General features: G+C 36.2%; 2 protein-coding genes and 1 non-coding gene across 3 annotated transcripts; 1 reads left to right on the top strand and 2 right to left on the bottom strand.

Annotated features, from left to right (window-relative positions):
* Window positions 1-2,608: 2,608 nt before the first annotated feature.
* LOC107466793 (uncharacterized) lies at window positions 2,609-10,722 on the bottom strand. The gene is given in 23 exon segments (XM_016085799.3): window positions 2,609-2,810; window positions 2,920-3,075; window positions 3,173-3,398; window positions 3,535-3,721; window positions 3,830-4,068; window positions 4,205-4,268; window positions 4,351-4,589; window positions 4,686-4,863; window positions 5,068-5,684; window positions 5,771-5,947; window positions 6,345-6,476; window positions 6,846-6,981; window positions 7,077-7,184; window positions 7,503-7,619; window positions 7,697-7,819; window positions 8,196-8,252; window positions 8,363-8,428; window positions 8,548-8,736; window positions 8,868-8,981; window positions 9,228-9,313; window positions 9,414-9,882; window positions 10,047-10,219; window positions 10,222-10,722. Coding segments are annotated over 23 exon segments (4,368 nt in total). The 5' UTR covers window positions 10,643-10,722; the 3' UTR covers window positions 2,609-2,716.
* A 6,663-nt stretch (window positions 10,723-17,385) lies between these two features.
* On the bottom strand, window positions 17,386-19,912 carry LOC107467500 (tobamovirus multiplication protein 1-like). Its single transcript, XM_016086623.3, has 11 exons — window positions 19,571-19,912; window positions 19,417-19,507; window positions 19,268-19,320; window positions 19,075-19,167; window positions 18,879-18,950; window positions 18,683-18,755; window positions 18,563-18,608; window positions 18,389-18,452; window positions 18,004-18,057; window positions 17,822-17,899; window positions 17,386-17,720 (listed from the first exon to the last, which is right to left on the bottom strand). Exons 1-11 carry the CDS (start codon window positions 19,715-19,717, stop codon window positions 17,628-17,630), a joined length of 864 nt encoding a protein of 287 aa, XP_015942109.1. The 5' UTR covers window positions 19,718-19,912; the 3' UTR covers window positions 17,386-17,627.
* A 152-nt stretch (window positions 19,913-20,064) lies between these two features.
* Window positions 20,065-20,136, top strand: TRNAW-CCA (transfer RNA tryptophan (anticodon CCA)). Its single transcript has one exon. It is a non-coding gene; the product is annotated as a tRNA-Trp (tRNA).
* The last annotated feature ends 422 nt before the right edge of the window (window positions 20,137-20,558 follow it).

Genomic DNA, 20,558 nt, shown 5'->3' with positions numbered 1-20,558 from the left:
ATAGGTACCAAGGTGCTCTTTCTCCACTCATCAGGCATCTTCTTTGACCTTAAAATCTCATTAAAAAGCTTGGTTAACCAGTTGATGCCTTTTCCTCCAAGACCCTTCCAAACCTCAATCGGGATATTATCAGGTCCTACTGCCCTGCCATTTTTCATCTGCTTTAGAGCCTCTTTTACCTCGAAGTCTCGAATCCTTCGATAGTAGTCAAAGTTTTGATCTTCTTCCCTTGTGCATAATCGACCAAGGCTCGGAAGAGTCTTCTGTCCCTCATTAAATAACTCGTAGAAGTAGCTCTTCCACCTTTCATTAATCTTCTCCTCTTGAGCCAACACCTCTCCATCCTTATCCTTTATGCACTTAACCTGATCCAAATCTCTCGTTCTTCTTTCCCGGCTCTTTGCAATTCTATATATACCTTTTTCTCCTTCTTTCGTGCCCAAAGACTGGTAGAGACCCTCATATGCTCTTGTTCTTGCTTCACTTACAGCCACTTTTGTCTCTTTCTTAGCCGCTTTATATTTTTCCCAGTTATCTGCATTGCGGCATAAAGACCACTCTTTAAAGCATTCTCTTTTTATCTTTATCTTTTCTTGTATACTCGCATTCCACCACCAAGACTCCTTGTCTCTTGGTCCTATTCCTTTAGATTCACCAAAACTTTCTTTTGCTGTTCTTCTAATAACTTCTGCCATCTCCCTCCACATCTCTTCCGCGCTTCCATTCCCATCCCACCTTGCCTCTTCTCCTACCCGTCTTAGGAAGCTTCTTTGTTCCTCACCTTTCATCCGCCACCACCTCGTCCTTGGGTTCTTTGTATGATGTCTTTTCCTCAACTTTTGCTCAACGCGAAAATCCATGACGAGCACCCTATGTTGTGTTGTCAAACTCTCTCCCGGGATAATTTTACAGTTAATGCAAAATTTCCGGTCGACTCTCCTCAACAAGAAGAAGTCGATTTTTAAAAAGTTTAAATTTAAATTAAATTTAATCTAATTCAATAAAGATCAAATCTGATTTAAATTAAATTATTTTTAGAAATTTAAATTTAAATTAGATATATAAAAAGATTTAGTTCATTTTTAGGTTGATTTACTAGAATTTGGAGTGACAAATGAAAAAATCTGTCCCGTCCTTTTAAAAACCCGTCATTTGGCGGATTGGCCTGTCTCGCTCTACCTAGTGAGGTGATCTTGAATTCTTATTCCGTCTCACTTAACGATGGACTGGCATGTTGGTCTGTCAAATCTTTTTTTATATAAATTATTAAATATTAAATAATATATATAATTTCACAATCATTTTATTAAATTTATAATTTCTAGAGACATAAAAAAATTATAATTTTTAAATTCACAAACATTAAAATTTATATAATCATAAATATATAATAAATATAATTATTAACCAAATTTTTTGAAACAAAATAATAAAATTAATATTATCCAAAGCAAAACAAACATTGTCCAAAACATATAATTAAATATCTTTAAATTTATAATCAATCAAACATAAAACATAATTTAAAATATAACTTAGAACATTTTCAATTATCATCTTCATCTTCTTGTAAACTAATAACATCATAGAAATTTATAAAAAAAGGGTTATGACAAAAAAAACGTCTGACCCGAGAAGAGCCGTCCCACCATGCCAATGTCTGTCAAAATCCACGAATTAAGTGGTGGGGAGTTAGCCAAACTTTTTAAATTTAACAGGCTCAAATTTTTAATTCAGTCCATCTTTTTTAGTGAGTTATGTAATTTGGTCTAACAAATTTTGTCATCCCTAACTAGGAGTTTATTTAAAGATTTTTTGTTACTTATTTTAAATTAATTTTTATGAATATTTAAAAAAGAAAACTTAGGTGTAAATACGAAAAATAAAACAATTCTCTTAATTGTTACGTCTAAAAATCAAATTAAAATAAAGGAGTCTTTTCTTAAATTTTTCAACTTATTTTAGGTACCGTTCTATATCTTCTAGTGATCTAGTCCCTTGAAATGTTTAAAATTTTTATTTTCCTTATAATTCCCGCATTTTTGTCCTCTAGTGTGTATTGATTATACAAAGTGAATGGCAAAACATAAATTGTGTTTTATGATGTTTCCACAAGATAACTTCTGTCAACGAAGCACATGAAATAGAAAACTGTAACCATTAAGTATTTATTTGGATGAACTTTTAATAAAAAATTTTATTAAAATTATTTAAAAAATAAAATTATTTTATATTTAATTTAAATATTTTGTATAAAAAAGTTTATTTATCAGTTATATTTAAGTACAATAATATAAAAAACAAACTTAATGAATTTATAAACAAACTAAAAAATAAAAAATATACTTTTTATTTAAAAAATATTTTTCTATTAACTTAATGAATTCTAAACCAACACTAAAAACGATTCGTTTTTTTACTGAGCCATACATCACTATTCTGTTGTGTTTGGCGCACTGAATATAAGAAAAAGACATCAGGTAGCGTTACGCTTAAACAGCAGTACAGCACTAAAACGCTTGATTAATATTCTATATTCTACAATATTAATAACACATCGCACGCTTAATAACAGCTATTAACGCGGTTTTAAACCCATTCCACTACAATCATGAACAATATTGTGATATCAACAAGGCGCAATCCTAAACCGTACAAAAAGATGTTAATGAAAGCCAACAAATGCTTGACTTGTTGCACATTAATAAAGACAAAATTAGGCTCGTGCTATCAGTTTCAGAATCTCAGCAGCTTCCTTCAATCTCCTCTCTCTGTTATCTTTCATAATTGCGGTAGCACTTCTACCATTTCTGCATTTCACAAAACAAAATAACATGTAACTAATTGAATTAAACTATTTCTCTAAAATCAGATTAGCATGCAATTATTATTTTTTCAATATCCTGACTTTAACAACACCTTTTCTCGTAAACTGCCTTTCTTTTAAGCTCATCAACGAGGTTGTGCAGTCGTTTAAGGAGGGCTGGGGACTTGAACACGGCTTGAACCCCAGAATGAGTTGAACAAATCTTCTTCATAAGTTCAGAGGCAATGAAGTATCCCTCCTCCTTATTCCTGGAACGTGTTACACAAGTTATATTATACACTAAGAAACGGCAAGTATAATCCTAGAACAGATTTCGAAGGGCTAGAAACTTTTGAGGATTGAAACCTTAGTAACTCCATGACAATTATTTGTACAGAGTTGTGTGTTTGGATCAGCACTTCCAGTAGATGAGGGTAGCGCCCAAGATTTCGTAGAGTTGAGAGAGCATGTTTTAGAACCTCCTGATCAGGTATACTCCTGCTGACTGATCGGATAAGCCCCAACAAGGTGTCAATTGCACCTGCAGCCACAAGTTCTTCACAGCATTTCTGAGAATGTTCTGTAGCCATATCTGTGAATGACACATACATGAATCAACAGCAACGAAACAAGAATGTAAAATTTTAAAAGCAATGAAGTAATTGGGCTCTTATAACATTTGTGTTGCCTTTGTATATTGTAAAGTTTTCACTAGATGTAGCACTCACCTAATGTAGAACAAGTATGCAGGACATCACTAAGACTTTTCATGTTAAGTAGCTCTGAAAGCGCTGCCAATAGTCTATTTATGAGACGCTTGCTATCATCTACATTTCTGGCAGACTCTTTCATTCTCAACCGCAAATCAAGTAGTTGCTTTGACTCTCTACGTGCAAGGTAACCTTTCCAGTGGGACTACAAAAATTGTAATTTTTTAAAAAGAGGAAAGAAACGTGAATAAATCAGAACAAATTAATTGAAAAATGATAAACATTGTTGGTAACAATTAAGATGCTGCCATACTTGGATGACAACAATTTGGTGTCTATGAAGAATGGCCTTTCGCCTGGCTATCCATCCACGAATGCAAGATTGAATGGTAATGGCAGAGTTGGTCATATTTTTTTGTGACAAGAACCTTTTCCACCATCGTTGCAATTTCACAACAGAAAACAAGAACAGTTTAAGTTGAATACTGCAACAGCCAACTGGACTTGAAATGGAATCAACAGGAATAGCTGCACGTAGACTGGAAGCACACCCTGCATTGTAATAACAAGAGACGAGAATATAGTATGAAACTGTTAAACAACTCTATCAAGTAACTACTAGCTTTAACTAGAGAGAGAGAGAGAGAGAGAGAGAGTAGAAAACACTAGTAATTTGTGAACTGATTACCTAACAGCCGATTTCTAGTTATATGCCCCCTAACAAATCTCTGGATCTCCACTGCAGCATCTTCCTGGAAAACTCAGCACGTAGTAACACACATTAAACACCCACAAGGAAACCAAATTCATAAATAAACAGACAGAATACCATACTTGGATAACAACAATTCGGTGTCTGTAAATATTGGCTTTTCTCCTGGCCATCCACTCACGAGCACAGGACTGGATAATCATGGCAGACTTATTTGCCAATTTATGGAACAAGAGACGCTTCCACCACCGCTGCAGTTTCACAACTGAAGACAACAGTAGTTCAAGTTGAAAACTACAAACTCCAACCGGTCTTGAAATGCAACTAATAGGAATGAGAGCACGTAATGTAGAAGCACCACCTATATCATCAGAGGAGAGATAGGAGTACAGTAAGTAAATGCCAAACTACAACTAAATCCAGCAAAAATTAGCTACACAAAACATGCACTAGTAACCTAATAGCCGATTTCGAGCTAAATCGCCCCTGATAAAACGCTGGATCTCCAACGCAGCATCTTTTTGACAATTGAGAACCTTTTGGCATGCCACGCTTCGTATAATACACTGGATCTTCACTGCAGCATCTCTTTTGAGCAAGAAGTCCCGTTTCACCAGCCAACAACGGCAATGCCTCTATAATTATTCAAAGAAAGTAGAAGTTAATAAAATATTCAACATCACCACCACAAAACACAAGACATTTATCCAAAATTCAGAAAAATCACAAGAATAGCAATTTCACACAATAATGCTATGCATTCTCTGCCCTGCACCAAACTAGAAAGCCGTTCAAATTAAAACCAGGCATAATCAAAAGAATATGAGCCAATGTCTTACTTGAATGTCAACAATGTGATTCTTGCGTGCAAAAGCTTCTTTCCGTGCAATCCATCCACGCAAGAATGCCTGAATGAAAGTAGCTGATCTTGATGTGACTTTTAAGTGCTGTAAAGCCTTCACACATCTCCACATTCGGAAATAAGATTGAACTTTTATGGTAGCTTCAACATGATTTAAAAATCTTTTTCTTATCAACCACCTACGGAAATTACTTTGAATTTTAGTTGCAAGAAGATGCTGCTTCTGGCAGGTTGACTTGTAGCATCTGTAATTCTTCCAAGCAAGCTGAATAGTAACAGCTGCATTTGTATGAAGATCAAGTGTAATGTTCTGTTGGGCTAAATTCATAGCTTTCTCTTTTAGATCAAGCTCAAAAATATATCTATATCGTGCCATCCAACCACGGACAAATTTCTGAATAGTAATGGCAGCAGTCACAGGATCTAGTGTCCTGACAGAAGGACATCTACTGCATCGTTGCTGCTGCCTGCAATAGAGCCAACTCCTCACAGCTTGCTGTATTAGCTTTGCAGATCTCTTCAGCCTCACTAAAGAATGCCTATGAACAAAAAGCATGGTATATCTCCTATACGTTTGAGAATGCCTCAATACGTCTGCCAGAGTGAATAAGGATAAAACACCAATAAGTGACTGGCCAAAATACAAATAAATGTTTGATACTAGTTGATAAAGTATATACCACATGAAAAGTCACAGGCTTGACTGGTGGTGTATGCTACACAGACCAACTCCTGCCTTGCCCTCATCCATGCTCTGAAAACCGTTTGCAAAAAGGTGACAGCATTTATCATCGTCTGAAACTTACGACGAGTGATAAATCCCCGGAAACGTGATTGTATTACTTTTGCAGCATATTCTGAAAAGATTGGGTAGCGATTGTCACCAAGAGAAAATACACATCAAGAAGACTTGCGTTGCAAGAAAATAGAACAGGTGAACAAGCAACAATATGCAAAACTGGAAATGAACTAACTATGCTTTCCATGTCAAACACTCAAATCAAAGAAGTCTATACTTCCCAGTCCAAAAAAAAATATTAGCCTAAGTTTCTAAGCCTTCTTCAAGTCCAGCGAAATTGAATCTATTTAAGGAAAGGATGATGAATGAACTACCTATTACCATTCTGAGAAATTTCAGGAACAAGTATCTATGAAGAAACAAACCAATGAACCTTTTGAGCGTTACAACAGGAGTAAACGAATGAATGGTGACATAGTAGCAACGTAAAGAACCGTGTAGTCATGTTTCGTTACCCCTTTTAGTATCGGTGCCGGATTCAATGGTCCTGGATCTCTGCAAATTAGAAAAATCTGGTTTCCTGATACAGTTTCTTTCAGCCATATCCTGCCACCAAGCCTGGATGGCCTTGAATTTTCTTGAAGCATCTATCATGATAATCACAATAATTTGATCAAAGATTTATATAAAATACAATAAACAACCACCACAGAATATAGAAAGATAAGTAAATATTGATATCTTCAATAAGGTTCTAAAATTGCTTTGGACACTGTTTCTTACTCAGCCAACTAACATGCAATGAAAGAACTACAAATCTGAGGATCATCTATATTTAACATTAGTTGATGTTATTTTCTTACCTCTGTTCTTGATACTAGAGTTGTCTGAATCCAACTTATACAGAGACCGCATGGATTGTTCCATTAGTAGTTTATTTATATAAAACAAGAAATATAAATAAATCCAAAGCATACAAACAAAAAGGTCACACAATTAGAGAGAAAACAAGGAACCTTCATTGCCTTGTACATATGAATCATCTGGATTTTGTACTGATTCAGAACTTGAAAGGCACTGCACCATCCTCAAATGTCTGCGGTTTGCACTTTGGCAATCATAGCCTAGGAGCTTATGGAAATTTAATTGATCCTGGAAAGAAACAAAGAAAGGGAAAAGGAATGCATCACTTTGACAAATCCCAGAGAAGAACAATAATAAGATCCATAATCGTTGTTCCATTTTACCACATTTTTCTTGACAAATAATTGACTTGCTAGGAAGACCAACAATATCACCACACTTCGATCACTGCAAGCACCATTATATTGAAGTAGCTCACTTATCTGAAGTACCTGTAGAATAAAATTCCCAAATTGCTTATATCACCTTCTGGTTTACAGTTAATATTCATGCATGAATAAGTAAACTTTTTCCCCTTTAGGTTAGACTAGCACAATATTTGTGGATTTTTAGATACCAAAGTTATCCATCGAATGTTAGATATGCAAAAACTGAATCTTTGACCCTCACAAAAGGAAGTCCTTTGGGCAAACTTTTATAACATGAACTTGCAAAGTAAATTTAACACAATTATAGAATAAGAATATATAAGTTTTTATTGATGTCAGCTGAATGGGGTTTTCAATGTGTATAAATTGGGGTACTATTACCTCTGGAAAATTCCCAAGTATTGTAGTCAACTTCTGGGATAATATAAAATTGTACAATGCATCTGAGTATTCATCAACTGACATTACTGATGCCTTGTTACTTTTCATATTAACTTCCTGCAAAAAGCATAAAATATCAACTTAATGAAGAAAAGATCACCCATGTTCCGCAGCAACCTAAACATGTTCAAGACCTTCAATGAGCAGGAATTATGAAATTCCTTCTGGAAGTAATAATCAAGTAAGCACCAGATAGCTTTGCCATCAACAAGGGAATGAAAACTGTCAATTCCACAACCATAATTTTCAGAAACGGCCTGCAGAAAAGAATTGAGACAAGGTGAATTCGAAGGTATCAAAATTAAACATTATTATTTAAGTGTATATCACCATCTCACAAAGTTCAATTGCATGATCTGATTCTCATGCAAGGGGATAGAAATAGATATGAAATATTACCGGATGAACTTGTGAACAAGATAACCAAAATGTAATGAATCTAGAAAATTGTCACCCCTTTCTCTAATCAGTCCCTACGAGTTCTCATATGATACTGTAGTTTTGAATGGTGTAATAATTAGTAGAAAAAAGCATTAAGCCAAGAAAAATGGTTAATAAGTAGAGAGTAGGAGTCTCCTATTCGGTTTCCAAACAAAATTATATGGGATATATGAAGGTATCCTATGATGGTACCTGAATCCAATTCAATAGCATCTCCAGAGAAGTCGAATTTGCACTGTTTATGAGATCCTGGGACATGAAGTAATAATAAAATTTTAAGAATAATTAAACATCAGCTTAAAGATAAATACAGCAAAGAAGTGCTAGTTCATAACAAATTCAAAACATGAAACTGATACCATGCCGATTCCCCGAATTTTGGAAATTTCCCCCACCAAACTTGTTTTGTCAACCAAAAGCGGTAGCTGCATGCCATATGACATGGAAAATTACATTGGTGTTTCAGTTTAGACTTTCATAGTTGTAAATTCTCAGCAAATAAAATTATGGAAATTTAATGAACCAGGTATAACAGAACTGCTACCTGCAAGTGAACAAACATATTCCAGAGCAAGGAAAGTGTAAGTTCTTTATCACCACTAACAATGTCATCGGCTAAAATCATCATGCCATCTTCATCATGTAGGGACACACTAGCTTGTTTAAGATATTGAAGGGCAAGAACACAGTTTGCTAAATTTCTCTTAGGAGTATCTGAGGGAACTACAATTTTCTGTCAATACAATGATGATGCATCATTTTTCATAACCAATGGCATTATCCATAGCGCAACAGCATTGGAAGTTTCAAATAAGCCAATACAATTTCCAACATATAGAGTGAGTAAAATTAAATCCGACTAACCATCAGGATAGAGGGATTATGTTGCAAGAGCTGAATAGCCCGACACAGTTTCACTCCATCTTGGAGATCAACGAATAAATCTCTGACACTGAAATCATATCCAACAAGATGACCCTACAAAATCACAGAGCAGTAAGATAAAACAAAATAACACATCTTGAAGTCAATATAACAACCATAATCACACTAATCAATTGTGGCCCCGAAACATTAAAGTGCTGCATCTATTATAATCATATAATGCACCCAAATGATGTTGCCCCCATGCAGGTGGAAGTGCAAGTGCCACATACACAACCCCGGTAGCAGACAACTTCACAATCAGACAAAAAAAGCATTGCATTTGGAAGAATATCTCACCTGTTGATGAGATACTTTGTAACCTAAAATCAACAAGTGTGCTAAAAGGTTTCCTTCTCCATGCATTACATCAGATGATAGAAATTCTAATTTCCAACCAAAAAGAGAGAAAGGTCAACCTACAATGAAAACACCCGTTACAGATATATCAATAGAAATGCAACCAAAGCATCCAAGAGGACTTGCCATGAATCAGTTGACTACTCGATCTAATCCAAGACTCTGCTCTGAATAATAAAGGGGAACCCCCATCTAATCCGTCGATGCCATACTCAAGCGGGAGGCAACTTTTACATTTAGCTTTATCCAAGAAAAGCACAAGCAGTAGTATCCTCTTCAAAATGACATTCCCCAAATTCTCATAGTACCCTGCCCTATACACGCCTTCAACCATTTTGTTATAAGAGAATGCTTTAGCTAGACCCTCATGTGAAAAGAATAGCTTGTCAATGAGCATTTTCAGATACTTGACATCTTGATCAGAATCAGCATCTTCACTTGACAGCAAGGAATCACCACCGAAAATTATATACAGTCCAATTCGCAGCCAAATTGGATTAAAACACATAAGGATTCCTATGGCCTTATCTTTCAACCCAACATCCGTTACTATAGGGCAATGTGCCTTCATGTTCAGCCTTCCGCCATCAATTGTCTGAGAAACAAAGAAGCAGAGGAAATTCAGACAAAGCTCATTTGCTTTTCATTCAAAGCCTACTTCATTTGAAGTTCAGTTAATTACCCCCTTTCTAATGTGTTTCTATTAGCTTATTTGAAGTTCACAACAACTATAATCGAGAGCTTGCTGATAAAACAAACCTTTGTGACTAGACTCATGACTTCAAAAATCTCCTTACAACTCCCAAGGCTCAGATAAACCCTCATTCGCTGCTTCAAATCTTCAAAGCTGCACACATCTTTCAGAGAATCGCTCAAAGAAGAGAACACCAAATTTGGGAGCTCAAGTGCGGCATTCTCATTGCCATAGTTCCATTTCCTACGGAGACACCGGCGATGGACAAGTCGCAGCCGCAGGAGGCTGGGTTTTGGAGGAGGAAGTTGAGCCATACGGTGATGGATTTGGCTAGGGATTTAAGGGACTGCTCCTTCTTGACCTGAGCCTTTCTGGAAGATTGTGCCTGCTCAACTTGGAAGGCCTTGAGCTTCCTGGCTGCGGCGGTGACTGATTTCATCGTGGGAGGAGCAAGGGAGGGGCGACGACGGAAAGCGGAGGCGGAGGAGGAGGAGGAGCGAGGGGTTAATTTGGAGGCAGTGAAGAATTTGGTGTTTGGAGTTTGGACGGTAGGGTTGACGGAGGGGCGTTTGGGGGTTCTGAAGTTGGTGATGTCGTTCAGCAGTGAGGATGAAGATTGGCGAGGGAACGGAGATGGACAAGGAGCTTCGTCGCCATCCATTGTCGGAAACTGGAAAATGTGAGAATGAAAGAAGGTTCCGTTGGGTTCGATCTTTTATTGCTTTTTGAGTTTTGAATTTAAAATCGTGAGTGAGGGCGGGTAAATTCTGGTGGTAGCCGTTGGAGGAGGAGGATTCTATTTGTAGCCGTTCATCTTTTAAGCCCAGTAATGATGTGGATAAATTGGGCCTGTCTGGGCTGAATTGGAGATAGAGTCGGCCCAATAAATATTTTGTGACACGCTAATGGAATCTCATGTTGTAAAAATAATAGTGCATATATGCAACTAAATTGAGTTGATATAGTGGTTAGTTCATTAATTTATTTAATAAATAATGGAATTTAAATTTTGCATTATGTATGCAGCAAGTAATGCATACAGGGCTATAGGCTAATAATAGTGTGGTAGAGAGAAGCATCAATTTGCACGTTCTATTATTTCTATTTCATAATTAGTTAAATAAACAATAATTAATAGACAGGCCTAATATGATTTTTATTTTGAAAAAATAACTTATTTTTTTTATTTCACCTTTGGATTAATCGAAAAAAACAATAAGAAATTTTCGCAGCTCATTAATTTTTAACTGTTTTTTATATTTGTTAAAATATTTTGATTAAAAATAAATGATAATTAATTTAAAGATATAAATATAATTATTAAATAAAAAATATGAGAGAAAAAATTAGATAAAGAATATTGTAACGTAGTTGAAAGGGTAAAAAATTTGATTATGAATTTATTATTGGTGTTTTAGTTAGAAATGGGTGCAGTGATTGTATTTATAAATTGGTGGTGTCAGGTGAAAGCCTCAACATGCAGGAGACGTATTAAATGCGGCACATGGAGACGTGATTGTCACGTGGCGAAGCCTGGTTGCATGAGACTGCAACACATGGGGGGAGGCGTATTACACGTGGCAAACTGTCATTGGCTGATGAATTAACACGTAGGGGCGTGTTGAGTTCTCCCCTCTATATAAGGCAAAGTTCAATATCATTTTCACTGTGAGGAAGAGTGTTCTTTGAATGTGTTGCTAGTGTAATTGAGGGTACCACAAATTTGGTAGTGTATCGCAACGGTGAAATTATACAGAATACTCGTGAAGGAGTGAGGTTTGTGTGTCAGAATCCATTTTCGTTTGTGGTTCCATGTACCATGACGTTGATGAAGCTCCAGAACGGTCTCTATCAAAGCATGGAGAATAGTATGTTGAGGAGAGTGAGCAGTATTTTGTACCAGAATCCGGTTATAGTTTTTTGTGATCTAATACAGTTTGATATTATGAAGATCATTGACGAAGCGAGTATGCAGAATATGTTCTAAATTCACCGGTAGACTCAGATGCGACAGCCACAAATTGAGCTGTATGTTGAGTTTGAAAACATAGAGGTAGATGGGATTCAAAATGATTTAGATATAGAGGATGATAGAGTTATAGTGTACGAAGGAATGAACAGTGATAACGAAGAGGACTTCGAAACCACTTATGAAGCTGACGACGACGATGAGGATGGTGATGTGGGAGTCGAGGCAGCAGCGGAGAATGTAGTGGTTCATCCTGCAGTTAGTCAACCAATGAACATCCCACCTTTTATGCGTAATTTGGATCTTGATGCCATGAATGCACCAGAATTTCTGGAATATGCAAACATAGGTACGTGATGAGTGAATAATACGTTTTTGTATTTTTATATTTTGGATGGATCAATGAATAATGATTTCTGCTTTCTGTAGGTGTTACTGACCCTGAGGATGAAGAGTTCAAGATCGGAATGGAGTGTAGTTCTAGAAAGTCTGTCGTCACAGCAATCAGAAGTTACACTATCTTTAGAGGATTCGACTACAATGTTTATGAGTCCGAACCACAGACGTTCTATGCAAAATGTAAGACGTATGGACATGGGTGCGACTAGCTTATCCGAGCCAGCTTGATACAGGAAAAATATTGTTGGGAGATACGGAGATACAATGATAGGCACACGTGAACCATGAAAACGATTTCACAAGATCATTCCAAGTTAGACTCAGACACAGTTGCTGAGGCTATAAGGCCATTAGTGGAGACTGACCCGTCAATCAAGGTCAAATCTATAATTTCGGAAGTCCAGTCAAGGTTCAACTACACCATTTGTTACCAAAAGTCTTGGTTGGCAAAGCAGAAGTCCATAGCCAAATTTTTCAGTGGTTGGGAGAAATCTTACCAAACTTTGCTATCGTAGCTCTCGGTCATGGTTCAGAAGATGTCTGACTCTATTGTCCAAATAGAAACACAACTCCTAAAGAACGAGAGTGAGGATAGCTGATGCATGGCACTTCTTTCTCAGAAATCTACAAAGGCATGTTGTTCAAAAAGACGGCGTGGATATGATCTCAGACCGACATGAGTCAATCCGGGCAGTAGTAAATTGTTCCGGTGGTGACTGGCAACCTTCGAGAGCATGGTGGATGTTTTGTATAAGGCATATCGATAGCAACTTCTTAAGGGCATTCAAAGTCCTGCACCTACAAAAACTTGTTGTCAACATAGGGTATTCAAGGACGGTGGAGGAGTACAACATCAACTATAAGAGGTTAGAAGAGCGAGGTGAGGCATATGCCCAGTGGTGCGATGCCATTGGACTTAGACACTGGGTATTGGCATTTGATGATGGTCATCGATGGGGCCATATAACGACAAACCTTGTGGATTGCATTAATTCGGTGTTGACCGGTGCCCGAAACCTCCCTGTGTTGGCGCTCGTTCGAGCAACGTATTATCGGATAAACGAACTATTTATGCGGAAGAGTGTCGAGACTCACGAACACAAGCGTGCTAGATTTACTTACTCTGTATTTGCACAACAGCAGATAGAAGCAAATATGCAACGTGTTGGAAATATAGTTGTGCACCGATTTGATAGACAAAATGAAATATTTGAGGTGCGTGAAATGCCTAATAGAAGGTGTTGGTAGTTGATCTTGCGCGACGGACGTATGACTTTGGGCACTTTCAAGTGGAATGACTACCATGTCGACATGTTATTGTTTGCTATGCCAACCATCGACTCGACGGGCAGCTGTATATGCATTATATGTACAGGATGACAGAGGTTCGTAAGGTCTACAGATTTGAGTTCATACCATTAGGCGATGCAGAGACATAGCCTATTTATTAGGGACCCATGTTGGTCGCTAATTCCGTCTTGACGCGCACGTCAAAAGGTCGTCCCAAATTGACTCGATACCTGAATCAAATGGATTCACGCGACATGTGTGGTCCCCGGATATGCCGCCTCTGTGGTAGACAGGGTCATAGTCAGAGTCGATGTCCTCAGTGTGCTGGATCGAGTGGTGCTAGTGACGATGGTGGACCGAATGGTGCTGGTGACGATGATGGTCCCTCTATCTTTGTTGGTCTTTGTGTTTGTATGTTTAGGTTAATTTTATCAGTTAATGATTTTAATGTTCATCGTGTTTGTATTTTTATATTGAGGTTTTTCCATTCATGTTTTTCTCGTTCGTCGTGTTTGTATTGTTAGGTTAATATTATCATCTAATACCTTTGTGAGTTAAACATACAAAAGATTAACTAAGAATTACATTCACTTAAGTCTAAAATAATATTAAGTTCTAAAACCATACAAAAGATTAATTAAGAGTTACATTCACAGAATTATAAAACCATACTAAACATACTAAACCCCTACTCACTTTTTTCAAACCAACCAGTTCAGTCCCTTGTTCATCATGTCCTGACCAAACCGTGACAGAGTAAACCTATCAGGTGGATTTTGTTTCGTCTGTAGGTCATACGGATGACCCTGGACTGAGTTATCGATAGCCGGAGTGGCCGACCCACCTGCCTCTGTCGGAGTAACCGACCCACCTGTCTCTACCGGAGCAGATGCACCAGGGTTGTACTCGTCAACAACCTCAAAAGCCGCATGCAACTCGATGAAACCACTATCACAAGATGCCTGTCCTAACGTGTGATCAGAAGCAAGACCCCGTATACCAGTGGCCATATCTACTGATGTCCAATGTGGATTATCCAACTCTGATGGTGAAGGCATAGTGGTAAGATCTGGACAACCACCCAAACTAGCGTTGTCCCATTGCTGTATTTGCTCATCTCCATGATTGTCAACGGGATCTGCAATGGGATCGACAGAAAGTCAACCCATTCCTATTCGGACGGAATGTACGGTGTGGGCTGATTATGTTGAGAGTGCCGACTGTGCTGAGAGTGCCGATTTTGCCCAGTGCTGACTATAGACAGCGAGAGGCACGACGATGGTGAGCAGAGGCGAGAGACAAAGAGCGCTAGAGTTGGGGTGCCATTTTGAAAAGTAGTGAGAAAGTGAGAGTGAGAGAGTTGGGGAGGGGACGGGTGGGTTTAGATAGCTTAGGAAGTTTTTGGTCATTTGCAAATGGTTAAATTACACGGTTGGTCCCTATACTTTCACTAAAATTACAAATTGGCCCCTATTGTCAAACATGTGCAGCTCACATGTTTAAAATAGAGAATATGCGGAGAATATTTTGTTAAATCAAACACTTTTTGAACTGTGGGACTAAATTACAAATTTTAATTCTCTTTAAGGACTCAATTACAAACGACCAATTTGCAATTTCACTAAAAGTATAGGAATTATTAGTATAATACCTACAACTTAATTGGCCTCAAGATCACTCACTCACGTAAATAACACTACCATATTTTTCATCACTCAAACTTACTAATAATCATAAGAATGTAAGGGAGAATTTTTTAAACAAACACTAAGTATTTTGATTCATGGAGAGATGATTAACAACATATATATGAAACCTTTTTATAGGCAAACCTTCGTAATAAAATAGTAATTTTTATAACAACTAAACACTAGTTGTAATGATTCAAGAAACAAGTAGAAACTTTGATTAGTCAAATTCCTTGTTTAATTTTGCTTCAAATTCTTAGTCATCAATTTTGAAGTTTCCAATTCATGATCCATCGTTCTTCTAATTCAGAGGTGATGAGTGCAACTTGTTCATTTTTCTAATTTGATTTGTAACCTTCAATTTTGACTAAAAGATAATGTTTGACTTGTGATTCTTCTAGTTTCTAGTTTCATTACTTATAATTCTTGTAGTTTCTAATTTCATGATAGTTCTAGTATAGTGTAGTTGTACTATTTCCTTAAATATTCTTGATTTAATTATCTAACAAGGATCAACTGTGTAATTTAATATTTTATAAATTATTATTTTATTATTCATTTATCATGTTTATTAATAATTAGAAATAAAAAAATAACGAAATAGATTTTTCATTGTAGCTTCCATGAATATTTTGACAATAGAATCAATAAGTTTTTTAATCCTTTAATTCGTTACATTTGCAAAACCTAAAAAAACCGTGTTTATTAGTTATACAATCAAATTAAAAGTAATTGAATTTCGATGACAATATGAATTTTTGCAAAATTCAACAGGTTCTTGTTAGGGACGGAACCAAGGTGAGTTTCGATGAGCCTAATCCTTTTGCTAACGAGGGCGAGGAAGTTGCTTCTGTGGCGTATATGAGGTATAGGAGGTGGAAGCTCGATATGATATGCATCTCGTGGCGAGATGTGAGGTGCATAGTCTTCTTGAGCTGAATAAGAACAAGTCTTTCCTTACTTTGAATGCTTTGGATGATTTTGATCCAAGTATTCCGGTGTCGATTGGAGGCAGAAGTTGGAGACTCAAAGGGGAGCTGTGTTGGCCACTAAGTTCAAGAACAATGCTAATAAGCTGCCTAAATGGACTGCGCAGGCTTTGTTGGCCGGCGCCGATATGATGAAGCTGGGATATAATCCATCCCCGTGACTATTTCAATCATGTGATTTTTCCATCCTTATATTATCATTCGAAATTCAATTAATTGTGTTATAATTTCAATTAATTGAATCTTAAAAAAAGTCATGTGAAATTCAATTACTTCTAATTAATTGAATTATTAATAAATATAATTTTTTAATTTTTAAGGATATAATGTATATTAAAGAATAAAAAATTTATTTTGTTATTTTTGTTTTTAATTATTAATAAATATGATAAATAAATAATAAAATAATAATTTATAAAATAAATAATAAATTTTATATTAAAAAATAAATAAATAATTAATTTATAATTAAAATGAAATAAAAAATATTTAATAATTATTAAAAAATTTAAAAAATATATTTTATTATTAAGACTATTTAATAGTCAAAATATTATGCAATCCTCCAATTCTTTGCGGACAACCTATACGTGGATGTCCAACATTAGCTTTCTTAGTTATTCTTTGATTAACTAATTATGAAAAAGAAACGACAAAACATACAAACTTGATGCTTCTCTCTGACACACCGTTATTACTCCATGCACTGCCATTTTTGGCAACATTATGTCACTCCAGCAACTTGCTACATGTCCTCACATGTAGATAATGTTTGTGCCGATAAAAATGCATTCTAATTATTTTTGTGTTGATTAAAATATTTTTTAATTATTTTAGAATATAACAAAAATATTCATGTGACAAAAAAAAAAAAAAGAGTAGGTCTCTAATCACAACATAGCAGTTTTTTAGGTTTTTAAATTATTTGATTTTGATCAATAATAAGTATTTTTTTAATAAAAAAATAATTCAATTGCATTTTGTTGGTTTACCTAAGTATTATTATGTTATCTTGACTGAAAATCGTTCTTTTTGACAATGACATTGCAGCATTCTTACAAGAATATTGCCATTTAAAAATGGATTTCTACTATAAATTGGACTAGCCATTGCTATATATTCTCGTTCAAATAAAGATACTACAATTGGAACTTTACTATCCAATTCCCCTCCAATATTTTGCAGCATATACTATAAAACTTCCACTCTACTCTCTACATTAAAAATTTGTGATTGGCCTGAACCACAACAATGAGACTTATCCTTCTCCTGATGAAGCTGAATCTCACAAGTGTCTTAACTCTTATACCATTACTGAATAGGATGATACTGAGCTGATATCCTCCTTGGTGGCAATTTGCGCAGTATGTAGAGGACTAAAGCTGAAGGTAGCACCTCAACCACCTGTATTTTCAAATATGAACAAGCTAAGTGAGTTCCCAATTCTTAGAAACTAAAACTCTGGCAGCTATCAATAAAAAATGGGATCATGCTCAGCAGTGTACCAAGTAGTAGATCAAGTCCAAAAGAGGATGATAGAAAACATCAAGAGATGCATCTGAATCGAATGCAGATAGAAAACCCTGCGTGTGCATGCATAAGTGTCATTAAGAAACAAAATCGTATACTATATATACTGCATTATTCTATATGGTCCATGTATGTCAAGAAAACGGTTATCACTTACCATAACACATCTTATCAGAAAACAGGTGAAACAAATAGCTGTGACAGATCCAACCTGCAATATAATGTCACAACTAAATTGATATGAACAAATTCTTCTCAGATTCACTTATTAAATGAGTAATTTATATATCACAAACTACGGAATTCGATATTGTATCAATCAAAATGTCTATCCTTAAAAAGGCTCAAGTCTTAATTTGTTGTGATTTAAGAAATAATTACTTTGAAGCACAAACAAAACAACTGCATGAAAATGCAAAGGTAAGACTCATTCCTCGACATCATTTGCTTGAAAAGATTTTGAAGTGAAGTACCATTTGAATTTTAGAAGTGAAAGCTAGACATGACAAACAGAAATTGTTAAAGGAATAAGGTAAGGATACCTCATGAAGTTTCTTCCTTCTCCCTCTAGATTCGATAGGGAAATGCTTCAGCATGATAAATAATCTAGCAAACATTTCACATATTCCAGCGGCCCATGTCAACCAAAAATCACCAGTGACTAAATGAAACTGAGGCTGTACAAGTATTCAAATAAGACAATGCAGAAACCTCACCTTCCTCCATATAGCAAGAAGCCTAATGCAGCCATAAATGACACAACTGAGGAAAAGAAAAATCTCACTTTAGAAAATGTATATGCATAAACCAACCAACCATTCATACAGAAAGCTAACCTGCAATAAATATTTTTCCGATGAATATCACAACAGTGTTGTCATCTATCCAAAGGTATATCCAAATACAAACCTGAACACAGAGTCACATTTTAGTATACATTCCCTTCAGCTCAAAAACTGGAAAAAGATTTTACTAGCTTCACATAATCATGCAGAAAATACTTGAAAACAATAGAATGAGATAGATACCTACCTGAATAAAATACAAGGCACCATTTATTGAAATATAAACTATCTTGAGCTTATCGGTAGGTAAGCTCCTTGCCTGTTTAATCATTGAAACAAACTCAGACTCTCTTTTCTTCTTTCTCTTGGTTTCAGCATAACTTAATTGTTAATTGAACTAAAATGCATGATCAAATTGAAGTAGAGGAAGAAGCTAGAGTTGCCTGGTGATAAATTTCTGCCCAGAAAAGAACAAGAAGTGTATAGGTAGAGAAGAACAGTAGGCCCGGCAGATCTAACAGCACCAAAACCAATACCTAATTAATTATTCAACATTGAAGAGTAAACATGTAAGTATAAAAGGCAGCATTGGAGCAGAATAGATCTAAAGTTGAAGCAAGCATAAAAAGAAGAAACCTTGGGACGCAAAAGGAAAACCAGCTTGTGTAATCCAAAGACGAGTGCGCGAACTGTGCATTGTGAAAATGGCAAGAGAAAGCAAGAGATTAAATGCCATAATAAGAAGCGCATAAGAGAACACAGTTAAGAGTAACGAGAAGAAAGACCTCCGTTGACAATGAAGTTCATAAGATGGAAAATCTTTTGTGTAGTCCAGCCATATTGAGGAACTCTGAGTTCAATTCTTACCAATTGAATCTGCAGTGTATGAGTGTTGGTCAAAGAAATGGAGGAAGAAGGAGGGCGGAGAGGGGAACTTACGAGGGCGAGGGAGGAGACGAGAGCATAAGCAGCGCAGAGTATGTAGAAAACAGCGTCCTGCCAGAGAGTTGAGTTGCTGTTGTTAGCTTGGTGATGGTGCCATTGCCAGTGGCGCCACCGCAAATACAAAAAGGATGCAGTGTCCATGGCAGCTTAATTGGAAAGGGAAAAGGAGGGATTACGGTTTGATGAATAATGAATTAATGATGATGCAATCTCTCCACCAAACGGTCTTCTCTCTCCCGCTCTCTCAGCTACCAACTGCATTTGGCGCTCTCTTTCTTAACGCTCAACTAAGCTTCAATTTTTTTCTTTTACAACCAACAGATTAATAATTGAAAATGACAACAGAATCATCCCCGCCTGTGGGAGGCACCTTTTTATTTTTCTGACTGGAGGTTGCTGAAGCGACTGTCGTTGCATAATGTGGCGCTAAAATTTGACCCTTTTAATTATTAATCATATTATTTTATCACAGAGAAAACTCAACAATCGGATCCGTGGCGCAATGGTAGCGCGTCTGACTCCAGATCAGAAGGTTGCGTGTTCGATTCACGTCGGGTTCAATTCCCATGATCCATTAATTTTGGTCTTTTGGTTGTTTCTTTCCGACCCTTAAGATATTCCTTCGCTTTACTTTAATAATAAATCATTAGGCGAAACTGTCGTATGTTGAGACCCTTTATTCTAATCCCACTTTTAATATCCAGAATCCCAGCTTGAATAGATGAAAATTGAAATAGTTGCTTCAGATTCCACTTTTATTTTTGTACCTTTTGTTCACCCCGCATAATCGCTTCCTAAATTAAATTATCTTAACATATATTACTTTTACTTCAAATTATTTCTGACTAAAATCAAACTCAAGCTAATTAGTCCCATCCCAAACTTTGCAATTTTCTTTCACCTCACATAGCTGTAAAGTTGAAACTAGAATGCATATTCGAACAAGTTTGTTAGTTTTTAAACTATGAAAAACACTTTAAAG

The sequence above is a fragment of the Arachis duranensis genome, chromosome 1 (genome assembly GCF_000817695.3).
Source record: "Arachis duranensis cultivar V14167 chromosome 1, aradu.V14167.gnm2.J7QH, whole genome shotgun sequence".
Classification (NCBI taxonomy): domain Eukaryota; kingdom Viridiplantae; phylum Streptophyta; class Magnoliopsida; order Fabales; family Fabaceae; genus Arachis; species Arachis duranensis.
Note: the sequence above shows the minus strand (reverse complement) of the source record. Positions and strands in the feature narration are given on the sequence as shown.

Coding starts and splice junctions, on each gene's coding strand:
- LOC107467500 (XM_016086623.3), bottom strand. CDS start 19,717: ATGGACACTGCATCCTTTTTGTATTTGCGGTGGCGCCACTGGCAATGG. Junction 17,900..18,003: donor TTCTGATAAGATGTGTTATG/GTAAGTGATAAC, acceptor ATGCACACGCAG/GGTTTTCTATCTGCATTCGA. Junction 17,721..17,821: donor TGGACTTGATCTACTACTTG/GTACACTGCTGA, acceptor TTGAAAATACAG/GTGGTTGAGGTGCTACCTTC.